The sequence below is a fragment of the Mirounga angustirostris genome, unplaced genomic scaffold (genome assembly GCF_029215605.1).
Source record: "Mirounga angustirostris isolate CCGP_5_RB_7025 unplaced genomic scaffold, mMirAng1.0.hap1 SCAF_17, whole genome shotgun sequence".
NCBI classification, from domain to species: Eukaryota; Metazoa; Chordata; class Mammalia; order Carnivora; family Phocidae; genus Mirounga; species Mirounga angustirostris.
The window spans coordinates 3,617,453-3,633,974 of record NW_026991725.1 but is presented as its reverse complement, the minus strand read 5'-3'; the positions used below and the strand labels follow the sequence as shown (position 1 = coordinate 3,633,974).

Genomic DNA, 16,522 nt, shown 5'->3' with positions numbered 1-16,522 from the left:
GTAGCTACCACAGCTACTAAGACCCTAACACCCACAAAACCTAAATATCTACTGTCTGACCCTTGGCATAAAAAGTTTCCCAACCCCTATTTTGGCTTTCATTTTGACATGCACCTCCATAGTGTGAAATAACATGCTGTGTGGCTACACTTTTTTTCCCCTGATTTAAGCAATATTTATTAGCCTCTCAGTATGCATTACAAAGATTTAGCTTCTTCCCCAGTATGTGTGTTCACACACACAAACACATAAACATTTCCCATTCCTCCATTCATTTCAATATATTATTACATTGTAATTTAAATTAGAATAGATTGATATTCGGCGTTTGCATTATCGTGACTATGTATGCTATTTAGGGCTTAGCCATGTAGTAAATTACAATTATTTTCCTTTTCTGAATATCTTTTCACTTTCCCTGAGTTAATGTCAAAAGAGTGGCTGGAGTGACCATAATAATAGCACACAAAGTAGATTTCAGAGCAAAGAATATTACCATGATAAAGAAGGTCATTTCATAATGAAAAATAGGTCTCAATTAATTAAGTCCTAGCAATCTTAAATATTTATACATCTAATAACAGAGTTTCAAAGTACATGGAGCAAAAACGGATAGAACTACAAGTCTAAAAAGACAGAAGTAGATTACTGGTTACCTAGAGTCAAAGGGTCTGGGGTAAAATGATTGACTGATGGATATACGCTTTTCTTGGGCATTAAAAGCATTCTAAAATTGATTGTGGTGATGGTAGTACAACTCTCTGAATGTATTAAAAACCACTGAATTATACACTTTAAATTGGTGAATTGCATGATATGTGAATTATATACCAATAAAGCTGTTTGAAAAAGAATGGCTTGGGGTGGGTGCCTGGGTGGCTCAGTTGGTTAAGCGACTGCCTTCGGCTCAGGTCATGATCCTGGAGTCCCAGGATCGAGTCCCTCATCGGGCTCCGTGCTCGGCAGGGAGTCTGCTTCTCTCTCTGAACCTCCCTCCTCTCATGCTCTCTATCTCATTCTCTCTCTCAAAATAAATTAAAAAAAAAAAAAAAATCTTAAAAAAAAAAAGAATGGCTTGGGGTGCGTGGGTGGCTCAGTCGGTTAAGCATCTGACTCTTGATTTTGGCTCAGGTCATGATCTCAGGGTCATGATATTGAACCCACAATGGGCTCCACTGCACTGGGTGTGGAGCCTACTTAAGATTCTCTTGCTTCCCCTTCCTCTGCCCCTCCCCCCTTTAAAAAAAAAAAGAATGGCTGTACTAGATAGAAATCTGACCTACACAGAGATGGTAAATATGTGGGTAAACATAATATTTCTCTTATTTTAAAAATGTTTTTGAAAGATAATTGCTTAAAGCAAAAATAACAATTTATTATGTGTTTATAACATAGAAGTAAAATATGTTAAAATAGTAACAAAGTCTAAGAGAGGGAAAATGGAAGTGTATTTTTGTAAGGTTTTTTAACTATACATAAAGAAGTATATTCTTACTTGACGACGGACTGAGATAAAGATGTAAATGAGAAACTCCAAAGCAACACCTTAAAAAAATATATATATGGTTAATAAGCCAACAAAGAGGTTGCATCATAAAAATCTTAGGCTAAATCATAAAAATTTCTTGATTAATCCAAAAGAGGGCAGGAAAAGCAGGGAGCGTTAGAGAACAAAGAACAGATGGGGAAATAGAAAAACTGCAACCATACTCATAATCACTTTAATGAAAATGTTCTAAACACCCTAACAAAAGAAATCGTCATATTAGACAAAAAAAGCAAGACCCAATTATATACTATCACCATGGGATCCACTTTGAATATAAAGACACAAATAGATTAAAATAGGTTAAAAGTAAAAGGATGTTAAAAGATATACTATGCTAACAATCAAAGCTGGCTGTATTAATATCAGATAAAGTACATTAAGAGAATCATTTAATGGCATACAGATCAATGCAAGAGGACCTAACAGTCCTAAATGTTTATATACCTAATAACATAACTTCAAAATACGAGAAACAAAACTGACAAAATTAAAAGGAGAAATAGATCCACAATTATATTTGGAAATTTTAACATCCTTCTGTCAGTAACTGAAAAGGTATCTTTGGCTGCTGTAAGACTAGTTTGAAATGGGCCAAGTGCTAGTGAAGGAACAGACGCAATGTGACTAGATTTAAAAGTATACATAGATCATATGTGATTTTGATTTCTATACCCAGTATTACCACGATGTTATTAATTATTTCGTCCAAAGAGCATAGGTCCAGTATTAACGTATAGGTTTTCATCTTCTGCCAAGTTACCCCGAGCCAGGTATACTCACACTGAATACCTCGGCGGGAAAAAAAAAATCGATAGCCTTAGGGTAGTGTTTTTCAAACTTGAGTGATTACCAGAGTTACCTGGAGGGTTCTTTAAAATTCAGACTGCTGGGGTTTCAGATGCAGTAGGTGTGGGAAAAGGGCCGGAGAATTTACATTTTTAACAAATTCCCGGGGTTAGCTCCACACTTTGGGAACTACTGGCCTAGAATTCTGTCATTCCTTTCTTCCCATTAATTTCAAGACAGCTAGTTGGTTTCCAAACAAAGCCGAAGGCCGTAGGACTCCGCTGCCTACAACGCAAAGCAACTCAAAAGAGCTACTCTCCGCCGCTACGAGTATTCCAGGCCTCCCGAATCCGCGCGAGAGTTTACGTGTGACGTCGGCGTCTGCGTCGGCGTCACGTCGGCGTCGGCCACGTTCAGCGGAGACGGGAGCAAGATGGCGATTCCGGGCAGGCAGTGAGTGATCCGGGAGTTAGGGTCAGGCTGGGAATGGAAAATTACGGCGACTTTGTCTTTGGCCGAGGAGTAAAAGTGCGCTGGAAGTGAAGGGGCTTGTGTCGTCAGGGATAGAGACGGGGAAAAGCGAGAGATCCTGAGGAACATATTCCCCTCCCCCACACATTTTCCAGGATGGAAGCCCGAAGTTTGAGGGAGAAACTTGTGAGGAAATAAAGGAAGTTAGGCTGAGGGGCAGAGAGCGAGACTTTTCTATTTTCCAAAAGCTCGGTCTGAGGCCCCTCAGTCTTGCTTCCTACCCCGCGCTTGAGTTTCTCCCTGGTTGGATGCTTTCATGGGCAATGAGAAGAGAGACCATTCCTGGCTTCCTTAGAGGGCCTTGTTCTTGGCTGCTCAAGTCCTGATTCCCGCCCTCCCTTCTTGTTTTAGGAATGTTGTGCTGAGAAGCCACAGAAAAGGGTAGGCATATAGGGAATTGGGGTATACATTGCCGCAAGAGAGGCAAATGTTGTGTGTTCTTGGAAGTTTTACCTTCGGTGTGTAATCTTTACTTCCCGTGATCTCGGCATTTTAAAGGCCAAAACGTAAGAAACCAAATGCGTTGGGTCTGATGATGGTTCTCTGAGATGCTCCAAGACAGAGCACATGAGTTCAAGAGGGTGTAATGGGTATTTGTCCCATGGCTACTTGGATTTCTCAGTTAATGTGTCTTATAAAAATTTTTCGTGGGTGACATAATCCAGTAACTTATTTAAAACTATGTAAGTACCCAGTAGGGACAAAGAAAAAATAGCTATTTTCTTGTTCGACCACACGGATAATTTAGAGTGTTTTCTAATTTTTAGTGGGCACAAACTGAGCTTTCCACTAACATGTTCTTTCTAAAACATTACTATTATTATTTCACCATCCAGAACATTTCTGAAGTCTTCAGTTACTTCTTTGATTAAAATGGTGTTTGAGTTTGGCCCTTGCCTGCAAATAATTGCTTAAAAGTAATACTTATAAAATCTTAATGGACATTAGAATTTTGAGATCACTGAAAAGCAGAAACAATGTTTGTTGTGTGTTCATAAGCTATATGACATGTTTTGACTTGGTAGCTTCATCTGGAAGAGGTAGTGAATGTATTATTTTTTAACATTTAAATATAATGGTGTAATTTCTATTTCAAAAAAAAAAAAATGCAGGTATGGGCTTATTTTGCCAAAGAAAGCACAGCAGTTGCACCCTGTTTTGCAAAAACCATCAGTGTTTGGGAATGATTCTGATGATGATGATGAGGTAAGGGAACCTATGTTTTTCTATTGCATTGTTGGAAATATTTTTTAAATTGAACTTGTGAATTTGATGTCTTTGCTTGCCTTAGTTATTTGTCATTACAGTGTTATCTGGAGTATATTATAATTTACAGAATTATCAAAAGGAGTATTTAAAGAAAGATTTCTCACTGATTTTTTTTTTCTTCCTAAGGGGTACGTGGGTAATCTAAGATTTTTTTTTTGAAGTTGTGAATTTCAGTTATTTCTAAGCAGTTATACAAAGTTGTTTTAGATAGCTAACACTGATGTGACAAAATTGTTAGTGTAAAGATCCCTGAAAATGAGCTATTAAGATGTCACCAATTGCCTAGAAATTTTTCTTAGCAAAGTAGTTTCTTCTAAGACTACTTTTGTGGTTATTAATTGTCTGCTAAATGTAATTGCTTATAATTATGGTAGTGCTTGAATTTGCCATTGATAGTACTACAAGAATATCTAATATGAATATTTTCTATTTTAGCAGCCAAAACAGTGTTTTCCTGTGAAACATAGGGAATTGGGGTATACATTGCCGCAAGAGAGACAAATGTGTGTTCTTGGAAATTTTACCTTAAGCAGAAACAACCCCAAATGTATGCTTATCTAATACTTGAGTAATTTTCTGTATTTCTAAAAGAGTTTTGCATCTGTTAATCTGGTACTTCCTTTGTTCTGGAAGAAAGATAGCTTCTCTTTCAGTTTTTACTAATTTTCTAATGGCATACGTAGGTAATGGAACATATTTGATACTTCTTTGCTTTTTGCTTTCCTTCTTTTGAAGAAATTGGCTCCAGATGCAGTCTACATCCCTGTATTGTGCCCCAGACCACTATCACGTTATGATTTTGATTTGCATTTCCCCAGTGGCCAGTGATGTTGGCCATTTATGTGTCATCTTTGGAGAAATGTCTATTCATTTGCCTGTTTTAAAATCAGATTATTTGTCCTTTTACAAGTTGTAAAATTTCTTTATATATTCTAGATACAAGTCCCTTATTAGATATAATTTGTAAATATTTTCTCCCATTCTGTGCGTTGTCTTTACTTTCTTGATAATATCCTTTGAAGCACAAAAATTCAATTTTGAGAAAGTCTGTTTTTTTTTTCATAGGTTACTACGCTTTGGTGTCTTACCTAAGAAACCACTGCTTAATCCAGTGTCACAAAGATTTGCGCCTGCGTTGTAGTTTTACCTCTTAAATTTAGGTCTGTGATCCATTTTGAGTTAATTTTTGTATAGGGTATGAGGTAGGGGTCCTACTTTATTATTTGCATAGGGATATCCAGTTGTCCCAACATCCCATTTGTTGAAGACTATTCTCCATTGAACTGACAGCACCCTCGTCATTTGTTTTAAATACAAATATTTATTTTTTTAAAATCACCTACCGCGGACATGCTTATTCTGTAGTTTCATATCCTGGCATCCCATGTAATAACAAAGCGAAATATTTGAGAAGGATGGGTGTACACAAGTGAACTAGAAAGTTTACACACATTATTGCTCTTTCTTTTCCATTGTGAAATGAGGCTGGTGGACAGTGGATACACTAGAGCTAGAAAACCTAGGGCTAGGCCATTTTGCTTTTTCTTCCTTCCGTCTCTCCCTCCCTTCCTTCCTTCCTTCCTTCTCCCCTTCTTTTACATACAGGGACTTTAATGCAGAGAATTGGCTACATAAGTAATAGAAGACTTAAGAAGCCAAAAAGAGGATGGTGAAGCAGCCCAGAGATCAGCAGTAGTAAGAGCAAGTTAGTGATAAATGGAGGGATACAGGTAGGATATAGGTCCTGGTGGCCAAGGGATAGGGTTACCTGGGAACTAGTCTTCCAGATGGAGCTGAAGGTACTGGAAACATTAATGTCTTAAGTAGGTAGAGAAAAAGGCAGAGAGGAATACTTTTATTCCCTTTCTCCCACCTTCCAGTAGATCATCTTTGTTTTCCACTGGTAGAGCTTAGCCAGAAGCCAACTGACAAGAAAGCTGCAGCTTAGTTCTTAATGAACAAAACCGTTTTTTAGTATAGTATAACGTCTTACCAATAAAAAGATCAGTCTGATGAATTCCAGCTTATTTTCATACTGAGAAGTAAATTCTTTAGTTAGGTATATTTAAATATTTGAGGTTTGAATACAAAACCTCTTATTTAAAAATTAACAATTTAAGCAACAATAAAATTATCGCTGCTTTGGAAAATATAGAGAAAGATATTTTATGGTTCTCTTCCTAAAGAGGGCATTATATAACAGGAGAAGAGCTGCTACAAAGCAAATCCATTGTTATTTACAGCAGTTCAGAAGCATTTAAGAACCCAAATTTAAGATTAGACTTTCCTTCCAGTGGTCCAGCAGATGGGGCCCTGGCAAATGAATTCAATTTTAATATGTGCTTATTTTTTATTTTTTTTATTCTTATGTTAATCCCCATACATTACATCATTAGTTTTAGATGTAGTGTTCCATGATTCATTGTTTGTGCATAACACCCAGTGCTCCATGCAGAATGTGCCCTCCTCAGTACCCACCACCAGGCTAACCCATCCTCCCACCCCCCTCCTTTAATATGTGCTTATATTGAGAGTAAGTTTAAAAGTGGGAAAGTGGTATTTAAATAGTTCCTCTTTTAAAAATTATCAGAACTTGGGCGCCTGGGTGGCTCAGTTGGTTAAGCGACTGCCTTCGGCTCAGGTCATGATCCTGGAGTCCCAGGATCGAGTCCCGCATCGGGCTCCCTGCTCAGCGAGGAGCCTGCTTCTCCCTCTGACCCTCCCCCCTCTCATGTACTCTCTCATTCTCACTCTCTCAAATGAATAAATAAATCTTTAAAAAAAAATTATCAGAACTTATTAGAAATAATTAGTTTTGGGGCACCTGGGTGGCTCAGGTCATGATCCTGGGGTCCTGGGATCGAGCCCCACATCAGGCTCCCTGCTCGGCCGGAAGCCTGCTTCTCCCTCTCCCACTCCCCCTGCTTGTGCTCCTGCTCTCTCTGTCAAATAAATAAATAAAATCTTTTTTTTTTTTTTTTAAGATTTTATTTATTTGACAGAGACACAGCGAGAGAGGGAACACAAGCAGGGAGAGTGGGAGAGGGAGAAGCAGGCTTCCCGCCGAGCAGGGAGCCCGATGCGGGGCTCAAGCCCAGGACTCCGGGATCATGACCTGAGCCGAAGGCAGACGCTTAACGACTGAGCCACCCAGGCACCCTAATAAATGAAATCTTTTAAAAAAGAAAAAGAAATAGTTTGTTCAAAGGTAGAGGAGATGGGAGTTTTTACCCTATATGAGTAAGAGGTTTATATTGTATCCAAATGCTGCTGTCTAATCATAACTGTTTGAGTGGTTTTGCTATGATAGTAATGTGTTTATTCCATTTTTTCCAGTGTATCCTCTTTCAGTCTCATTGCCACCACCCTCATTACTTAGATTATTTTAATAGCTTTGTAACTAGTTTCCTTATCATCTGTCCTGTTAAATTAATTTGAAATAATGTTGACAAGATTGATACTTTTCAAGCACAGTTCTATTCACTTGTAACTCCCTTGCTTTTGAACCTAATTGTATTTAAAATCCAAATTGCTAGTCCTGACATTGAAAGCCTTCACTATGCTTTGGCTTCAAAATGCTTATTAGCATTTTTTCCTAACTGTGCTCCTCTGTGCAGAGTGTAGTTTTTTGCAACTCAGCTTTTCATCACACTAGAAGTCTCCCCATTCTTCAAAACCCATTGCAGAAGCTGCTTCCTTCATTTTCCCCAGTGGAAGCAATCTCATCCTTTTTCTGTCACTCTCCTTTCCTTAGCACTTAGCTTTTTATACCTTGTGTTGTAAGTTATTTTCATACACGTCTTGTCACTGTACTAGAGTATGAGCTCCATGAGTTAGGATCTGGATATCTCTGCTGATACGTGTACTACGAGTAAAATTAGTATTTACTTGGGTGTTTTAGTTGTCTGTATTGTAAAGAGCCAGGTAATAGATGTTTGGGCTTTGCAGGCCAACTATTGAACTTTGCTCTCACGGTGTGAAAGCCTCCTTTAGACAATATGTAAATGAATGAGCATGACTAATTAATGTATTCTAATAAAACTTCATTTACAAAAAGAGAGGGGGCTAGATTTGGCTGTAACTTGCTGACCCCTGGTCTACACAGTTCTCAGAAGTACTTGTGATAATCAGTAGTGTTTCACAAATGTTACAAGATGGTCAGTGACTAAAATAGATGTTGCGTGACAGGTTAAACAAGGAACTTCCTTTTAGATAGTTCTCACTACTAAATGCTTGCTCATTTTGCAGAGCACAGTGACTTTTCCCTTTAATTGTGGCAATTGAAATGCTTATTTCTAGACAGTATTCTTGTAAGATCCTATTTTGCCCAGTAATTCATAATGCTATGAAGAAGTATGATCAATACAACCTGAGAGTTGATGCAGTTTTGTGTGTTTATCCAAAAGCAACAATTTTCAGGTTGGATAAAGATACAGGACTCTTTGATCTCTTCACAGAAGTATTAAATTAAACTAGATAGCAAATGTTTATTAACTTAGTTTTTCATAAATGTATCAAAAATGTCAGAAAATGGTGGATGATAATAAATTGCACTTTGAGTCTCTCAGAAGCCATGGTATAGTCCTTTTATAGGTTAAGCATTCATTTTCGTAAGATGTAAAGCATTTATAAAAACACGAATACTCAGAAAAATGAGGAAAACACATTTATAGACAAATATAGAAGAAATAGAAATATCTGATAGACCTTAAAGATATTTCATCATAGTGTATTTAAGAAATGTAAATTAGGCCAACAGTGAGCTGCCATTTTTACTATATTAGCGAACACTTTTAGAAAATGGTAATGGCAAGGTTTTGGTGAAATGGGCGCTCACACTTGTGTTAGTGTAAATTGATGCCCCTTTTTGGAACGTGGTTTTGCAATTTGTATCAATCCTTTAAAAGTTAAGTGTATTGGGGCGCCTGGGTGGCTCAGTTGGTTAAGCGACTGCCTTCGGCTCGGGTCATGATCCCGGAGTCCCGGGATTGAGTCCCGCATCGGGCTCCCTGCTCAGCAGGGAGTCTGCTTCTCCCTCTGACCCTCCTCCCTCTCATGCTCTCTGTCTCTCATTCTCTCTCTCGCAAATAAATAAAAATCTTAAAAAAAAAAAAAAAAGTTAAGTGTATCAATCAAAGAATAACTGCCTGTATTTTCCCTTCTAAAATTCTCTCAAAATTAGCAGAAATTTGTATTAAAGATTTATAGGTATTCAAAAATCTTTGTTTATGAAAGCAAAAATTTAGAACCAGTTCAGCTTTCTACAATAAAAGTATGGCTAGGGGCGCCTGGGTGGCTCAGTTGTTAAGCGTCTGCCTTTGGTTCAGGTCATGATCCCAGGGTCCTGGGATCAACCACGCATCAGGCTCCCTGCTCTGTGGGAAGCCTGCTTCTCCCTCTCCCACTCCCCCTGCTTGTGTTCCCTGTCTCGCTGTCTCTCTCTCTGTCAAAAAATAAATAAAATCTTGAAAAAAAAAAAGTATGGCTAAGTGTGGTGTGATATATGTACAAAATCGTTATAGATAAAATCAAAGGAAAAAAATGCATTTCAGAATATTAATGGTAGTTGTCTTTGTGTAGTGTACTAATGAATGGTTGTTGTTTACATATTTATGTGGTTTCCAAATTTTCCACAATAGTTTCATAATTGAAAAAATATATTTAAAAAAAATTAATGGTGAATTTGATAAGCATTTCCCATAAGTTACTTAGATTTTAAATCATGTTAAAATATAAAAGGAAATAATACATTTCATCTGATAGAAGGCATAATGAGACAGTGAGTATTAGAACTACTTAAAAGCATGAAGTAAAGTGAAATAAGCAGAATACAAAATTGAATATATATGGTTGTAGAAAGCTATACGTGCATATATAAATAGGAAAATAAATGAGGGGCACCTGGGTGACTCAGTCGGTTAAGCGTCTGCCTTCAGCTCAGGTCATGATCTCAGGGTCCTGGGATCAAGCCCCACATCATCGGGCTCCCTGCTCAGCAAGGAGTCTGCTTCACCCTCCCTCTGCCGCCTCCCCCCTGCTCATGCTCTGTCTCTCTCTCTCTCAAATAAATAAAATCTTTAAAAAAAAAAAAAAAAGTAAAATAAATGAAACCCGTTATTTTTTTGAATGACGGCATGTGGTTTTTTTTTATTTAAAAAAATCATACATATTATTATTGTAATTTCGAAGAACAGAAGGAAATGAGTGCTTTAAAAAAAGAATCCATAATTGTATATTCTTGGAGTTAGAAACATTAGTAACTGGGTTACATAGTACACTTTCAGTGCTTTCACTATTTTTCAATCTTTCTCCACTTTAATTCCAATTTTTCAAAAGCATTTTCTAGAAAAGTAGTCTTCATAGGTCTTTATGAAGAAACTAATCTTATTTTAGTTGAAAGCCGGTTTGGTTTGCTAATGGTAAGAAAAAGTTAAAATATTAATCTATCTCAACATAATAGTACATCTGAACTAATAAAGTTTCAATTGTGGTTTTTCATCAGTTATAATCATATAATTTTCTATTTCTCTAGTTATAGTCTGGTATAGCTAAAATGACAGTTTTATGTAAACATGACAAAGTATATTGTGTATGGAAATGGCAGGAAATTTATATTATTTTAATGATGACTAAGAATTTTTTACACTTTTCTCATACTACTAAAATGAATTCCTGGTAAATTCATGATACTGAATATATCTAGCAGCAATATAGGCAGTGAGGGATTTAAAGTAGTTGTGCAGTTTTGCTAAAAATGCATCCCTAGACTTGCTGTCTACAAGTGAAACAGAAGCATAAGAAAATGCAAGAGGACTGGGCGCCTGGGTGGCTCAGTCAATTAAGCATCTGCCTTTGGCTCAGGTCATGATCCCAGAGTCCTGGGATCAAGCCCCGTGTTGGGCTCCCTGCTTGGCAGGGAGCCTGCTTCTCCCTCTCCTCCCCACTTGTGCTGTCTCTCACTATCTCTATCACTATCTCTGTCTCTCTCAAATAAATAAATAAAATCTTAAAAAAGAAAATGCAAGAGGAGAGAAAAAGATAGCATTAAATGATGGCATTCTGTTAGCAGTGGGAGAGATGACAATTCTATTATTTATTTTTTAAGTAAGCTCTTCCCCCAATGTAGGCTTAGATCAAGAGTCCCTAGGTCAAGAGTCACATACTCTACTGACTGAGCCAGCCAGGTGCCCTGAGAATTTTCTGTTCTTATTTTATCTTCCGGTAGGATGGGAACATTAGAGAAGTAGCTGAGAGAACCCAGATGATGAAGATGAGATGGAGCAGGAATTTTTTTTATCTTTTTTAGGAAGGAAATGATGGTATTAATCATGAGTCCTTGTAGATGTGTAAAATTGATTTGTGAATCTATGTTTAAATCTATGCATTTTTAGCCAGATTTACTTCTGTTGGCACATGGGCGACTTTTTAAAAACCTTTGGTCTGAGATATAATGCATAAGCATTATTGTATTTTCTAACTTCAGAGTTTTTCGTTTTGTTTTATAATTTCTGTCTCTTTATTGGTATTCTGTTTGATGAGACATTGTTCTCAGACTTCAATTCTTTAGATGTGGTTTCCTTTATTCTTTGAACGCATTCTGTGTATGGATCATTCTTGTTTCTTTGCATGTATCTTAATTTTTGGTTGGGAACTGAAAATTTAAAATATTACAGTGTGGCAACTCTGGAAACCAGAGCCTTTCCTCTTTCCAGGGTTTATTGGTTTTTTGTTTTTGTTGTTGTTGTTGTTTGCTGTTTTTTGTTTTTGTTTTTGTTTTTTAAAGATTTTATTTATTTGAGAGAGCGAGAATGAGAGAGAGTACATGAGAGGGGGGAGGGTCAGAGGGAGAAGCAGGCTCCTCGCTGAGCCGGGAGCCCGATGCGGGACTCGATCCCGGGACTCCAGGATCATGACCTGAGCCGAAGGCAGTTGCTTAACCAACTGAGCCACCCAGGCGCCCTTGTTTTTGTTTTTTATGTAGTGACTTTTCTGAACTAATTCTTAAGGTTTATATATTTTTTGTTGTGTGTGGCCACTGAAGGCGTTGCTTGGTTAGCTTAGTGGTTAGCTAATGATTTTTTTTTTTCATCCAACAAGAAGCCATAACTTTATTAATGATAGAAACAGTACAAATTTCAAACCAAGCTGCAGTTATTCTTTTGAAACACCAAAAAAAGTCCTCGTTTTCAGATGGTTACATTGTTAATTCCATAATAGCATTTACAATATCATTACTGTTGTTCTTCAGGGTTCGGACTGCCTTTGCTCTTGACACATTTGCTTGTGACATGACCAATTCTATGTCCTTAACCTCTACACTGGTTTCATCAACTTCTTCTTCACTCTCCTCTTGTACAGTTGGAGTCTGTGTGTTTTCTTGAATGTTTGAGACAGCTTCACCTTGAACTTTGAATTTCTCAGCAGCTGCTAGTTGTGCTTGCTGAGATAAATCCTCGATCTTGGCTTCCGCAAAAACTATGTAGGTATCTGAAGCTGGGCTCTTGTAGACATCTGGTTTTGTGATGACAAAGACGATATTCTTAGATTTCCGGATAGTGACTCTTGTAACCCCTGTAACCTGTCAAAGACCCAGTTTGGACATAGCCTTCCGTGCCTTCTTTTCACTCCGGCTCTGTTTTGCTTTACTGACTGGTTCTTCATCGATTTCAGCGGCTACTGCCAGCTGGGCCTGTTGTGTGGTTGCCTGTGTGGAATCCTGTTCCTCAAGCTCTGGTACTGATTCATCACTGTCAGATTCTGTTCCAGACCCTGTCTCAGCCTGGGGCTGTGGCAACTCCTGCTCTGTAGCAGGGACGATTTCTGTGGCTTCACCAGGCATTTTGTGAGGGGAACGCGGAACCAAGATGGCGGCAGAAAGAGAGCGAGCGAGAGCGTGACCTGGTTAGCTAATGATTTGACAGAGATTTCTTTAAATACTTTTAACTAATAAGTCTCCAGTCTGCCCAGGGACTCTGTATGCATGTTGGGCCTGTCTACAGGATACCACCAGGCATTTTACAACTTTGCCTTAGCCTTCACTTCTTGTTTCTGCAGCGCCTCAGGGTCAGTTGTGAGAGCTAAGGACCTCCTCAGGTCTTTCCTGATCAGGCACAGATGTCTTTGTATGCATGTGGACTTCATGATCCCCCAGAATATGGGGGAGCTTTCAAAGCCCCCTATTGAACATCTTATTTCTCAATTCTTCTTCTTAAGCTTTTTGGTTAGCCTATTGTTTTCCCCAACTGTTAAAACTGTTATGCACTGCTGCAGGCAGCCCTGATGTTCAGCAATTGTCTATGATTGTTTTTGACAGACACCCCCAGGGAAGAGGCTGTTTTACTTTGGCGCTCTGTCAAGTCAAATAAAGGCAGCCCCGTGAGTGGTGTGTCTTCAGGGAACCACCAGACAGGTCCAATAATAATTCTCTGGGATAGGGGTTTTGAAGGATCTCTAACCCCATTCTGCCTTCTCTAGTGGCTGCTAGACTGCTGGTTTCTGCCGTGATTGTGGGCTGTTGTTTTTAGGCTACCGTGGCACTAGGGAGGGGATGATGGAAATAGGGAAAGTAAAATGTCACAGAGTTCTTACTGAGATTCAGCTGTTCTTGAATAAATGCTCCCTAGACTCTTTTAAGCCATTAGTTAATTTCCAGAGTTCTGAAAAAACTGATTCTGACATTTTTTGGCCAGTGTTAAAAAGAAAAGTTTTGTTGGTCCATACTCTGCCATTTTCAGTGACTTTCTAGGTTATCTTTTAAGCCTCTCCAAGTACATTTTTGCACACTTCAGAGAGTCATCTTACTGGTCTTAAAATCACTATTGACTTCCCATTGCTCTTGGGATGGAGACCAGAATCCTTGGTTTTGACCTGCAAAGTCATTCATTGTCTTGCTATTCTCTTCATCCTCTTTTCCACTATCCTACCCTATTTGATTCTTTAAAATTGCCTTGGGTTGGGTGGGATCCAGCCCCGCATCGTGTCTCTCTCTCAAATGAATGAATGAATAAATAAATAAAATAAATGCCTTAGGTCACGTAAGTGAATTTTAGTATCACCTTTAGGTACACGTAGAAAAAACTAGGAATTTCGATGGACTTGCATTGGTTTTATAGGTTAGCTTAGAAGAGAATTGATATTTTGATATTTTAGTCTTTTCATTTATGAAGATAGCATATGTCTTTATTTGTTCAGGTGTTTTATATATCCTTTAGTACAATTGGAAAATTTCTTTGATTAAGGTCACACGCATCTTTTATTAGATTTATGTAGGTATCTTATAGCCCTTGTTGTTACTGTGTAAGGGAATTTTTTGTGAGTTATTACTAGTACCTATGAGTGCTTCTGGTTTTTTTGTGGATTTAATTCTAGTTCCTATATAGATCTCATAGCTTGATGATTTCTTTTGAGTTTGTGTCTTTTTAGTTCTTTTCACTGATATTTCTTATTCTTCTGTGATTATGTGTGTGCGTGTTATTGCAGTCCATAGAAACTACAATATAGTGCTAAATAGAAAACAATGATGGAAACATTCTTGTTACACATCTGACTTTAATGGGAGTTGCTTATAAAGTTTTATAATTGTGATGTTTGAGCTGTAAGTTTTTGGTACTGTTTCTAGTTTACTAAGAATTTTTATGATAAATAAGTATTAAATTTTAATCTTTCTAGCATCGATTAACATGAATTTATTTTTTATTATTTCTCTAGTTTTTTGAAGTTAAGCCATCCTTATATTCCTAGAATATTTGATTTGTTTTTTAATCTGATTTGGTACACTCGGTAGTCTTTTTACCAGTGCTTTCCATTTCTGAGGTCTTTGGCTTAATTTCATTGTTGAGTAGTTTTTCAGCATATGCTCATAGGGGCATTGTTTCCTAAGTTCTTAATTATTAAGGAATAATTGCTTATTGCTTTTATCACCTAAGTATTTGAATGGGTGTACTATTTCTAGAATAACAATTTATTTCAAAACCCTGTAGACATTAGTCATTTTCCCTGATAATTGAATGTTCTTGTGAGGAAGTACAATACCGTATTTTTTTTTTTAAGTCTCTCTTCTAGATGACTTACTTTTTTACTGGCTTGGACAACTAGTGGGTATTTTCTTTTTATTCTTTAAGTTCAGTGTGTTTTGGTGCAGATTATTTTGAAATATTTTTTCCTGGAATGAATTGTCGCTTTTTATCTAAATACCTAATTTTTTCTTCATTTCACAGAAATTTGCTGTCATTGTATCAGAATACTTTTTCTGATCCATTTGCTAGGTTCTTTTGGGAGGATCATCTTTGTCTTTCATATTGTTGTGCAATTTATTCATTATTTCACTCAAATATTTAGTGATTCCTGTTCTGGGCCAGTGAAACAAAACAAAGCCATGCCCTGTGGCACTTACATTCTAGTGGGAGGAAGAGAGGTGATAAATAGTTAATCAGATAAGTAAATTACATGTTAATTTAGAAGGTGACAAGGACCAAGAAAAAATAAAGCCAGGTAGGATAAGAGAGTTAAACAGATATTTGGGGAAATGACTCAATTTTTGTCTTTTTTCTCTGAATTAACCATTATTATCTTAAACCTTTGTGAGTATTGCAGTTATGTCTTTCCTGTTTTTTGCTGTTTCTAATTTATTTATTATCTCTAATAATTGTTTCAGTCCTTAATAGGTTTTCTTAGCTCTGCAGTCTCCCTTTCCATCCCTTTTATTGTTTTATTATCTGACCATTAACTCATTTGATTTCATTTGTGGTCTTATTTTGAAGGAATTTGACAGGAAAGAGAGAGAAGAGATGGAGACGATAACTTGAAGGAATAATAGTGGAGTTGGTAGAATTTTCCTTTTTGTTGTTTTCTTAGGATAGAGATGATTTATGATTTATGCATGTTTAAGCTGGAAGGGAAGAAGCTAACGGAAAAGAAGAGATTATACAGCTAAGATAACAAGAAGTAAATTGGTCTATTATCACACAGAGTACCTAGGTAATGATAAGATTTTTGAATCCAGAAGACCTGCCTGATTCCAAAGTCCATGCTTTTAAACATGATAATATACTCCCTTTGAGAGGTAGGTTGTTTATAATGGAATTTTAAAAATTTGAGAGAATGGATTTCAGAAGCAACAGAAAAGAGGTTAGTTGGGGGACTGGCAGAGATAAGAGACTTCAAAGAGTTCATCCTGTTTACTAGTTGGAAAAGGAATACAAATAGAAGTTATGTTGAGACGTGGTTTTTACCATATGAAATTACATAGTTCTGTCTTCTGGTGACTTAGGAATATTTTGAGTAGATGGGGCTTAATTTTCAACAAAGTGGGTATCCAGTTGTCCAGAATATTTTTTTGAAGAGTCTCTTCCAAGGGTTTTCACTGGAGGTATCACTACTTCCAGAGGA

General features: G+C 37.3%; 2 protein-coding genes across 10 annotated transcripts in view; one reads left to right on the top strand and one right to left on the bottom strand.

Annotated features, from left to right (window-relative positions):
- The first annotated feature begins 2,654 nt into the window (after positions 1 to 2,654).
- The window catches only part of NSRP1 (nuclear speckle splicing regulatory protein 1), a 56,008-nt gene continuing 42,140 nt past the window's right edge, over positions 2,655 to 16,522 (top strand). For 3 of the 9 annotated variants that reach the window (XM_054510977.2, XM_064583168.1, XM_045889547.3), the window contains exons 1-2: positions 2,655 to 2,788; positions 3,979 to 4,072. In XM_054510977.2, the coding sequence (XP_054366952.1) occupies positions 2,769 to 2,788; positions 3,979 to 4,072 (114 nt within the window). In that variant the 5' untranslated portion in view covers positions 2,655 to 2,768. The other 6 variants (XM_054510976.2, XM_064583167.1, XM_045889546.3 and 3 more) reach the window with 5 other exon arrangements.
- On the bottom strand, positions 12,180 to 13,028 carry LOC123854357 (nascent polypeptide-associated complex subunit alpha-like). The gene is given in 1 exon segment (XM_064583172.1): positions 12,180 to 13,028. A coding segment is annotated over 1 exon segment (645 nt). The 5' UTR covers positions 12,975 to 13,028; the 3' UTR covers positions 12,180 to 12,329.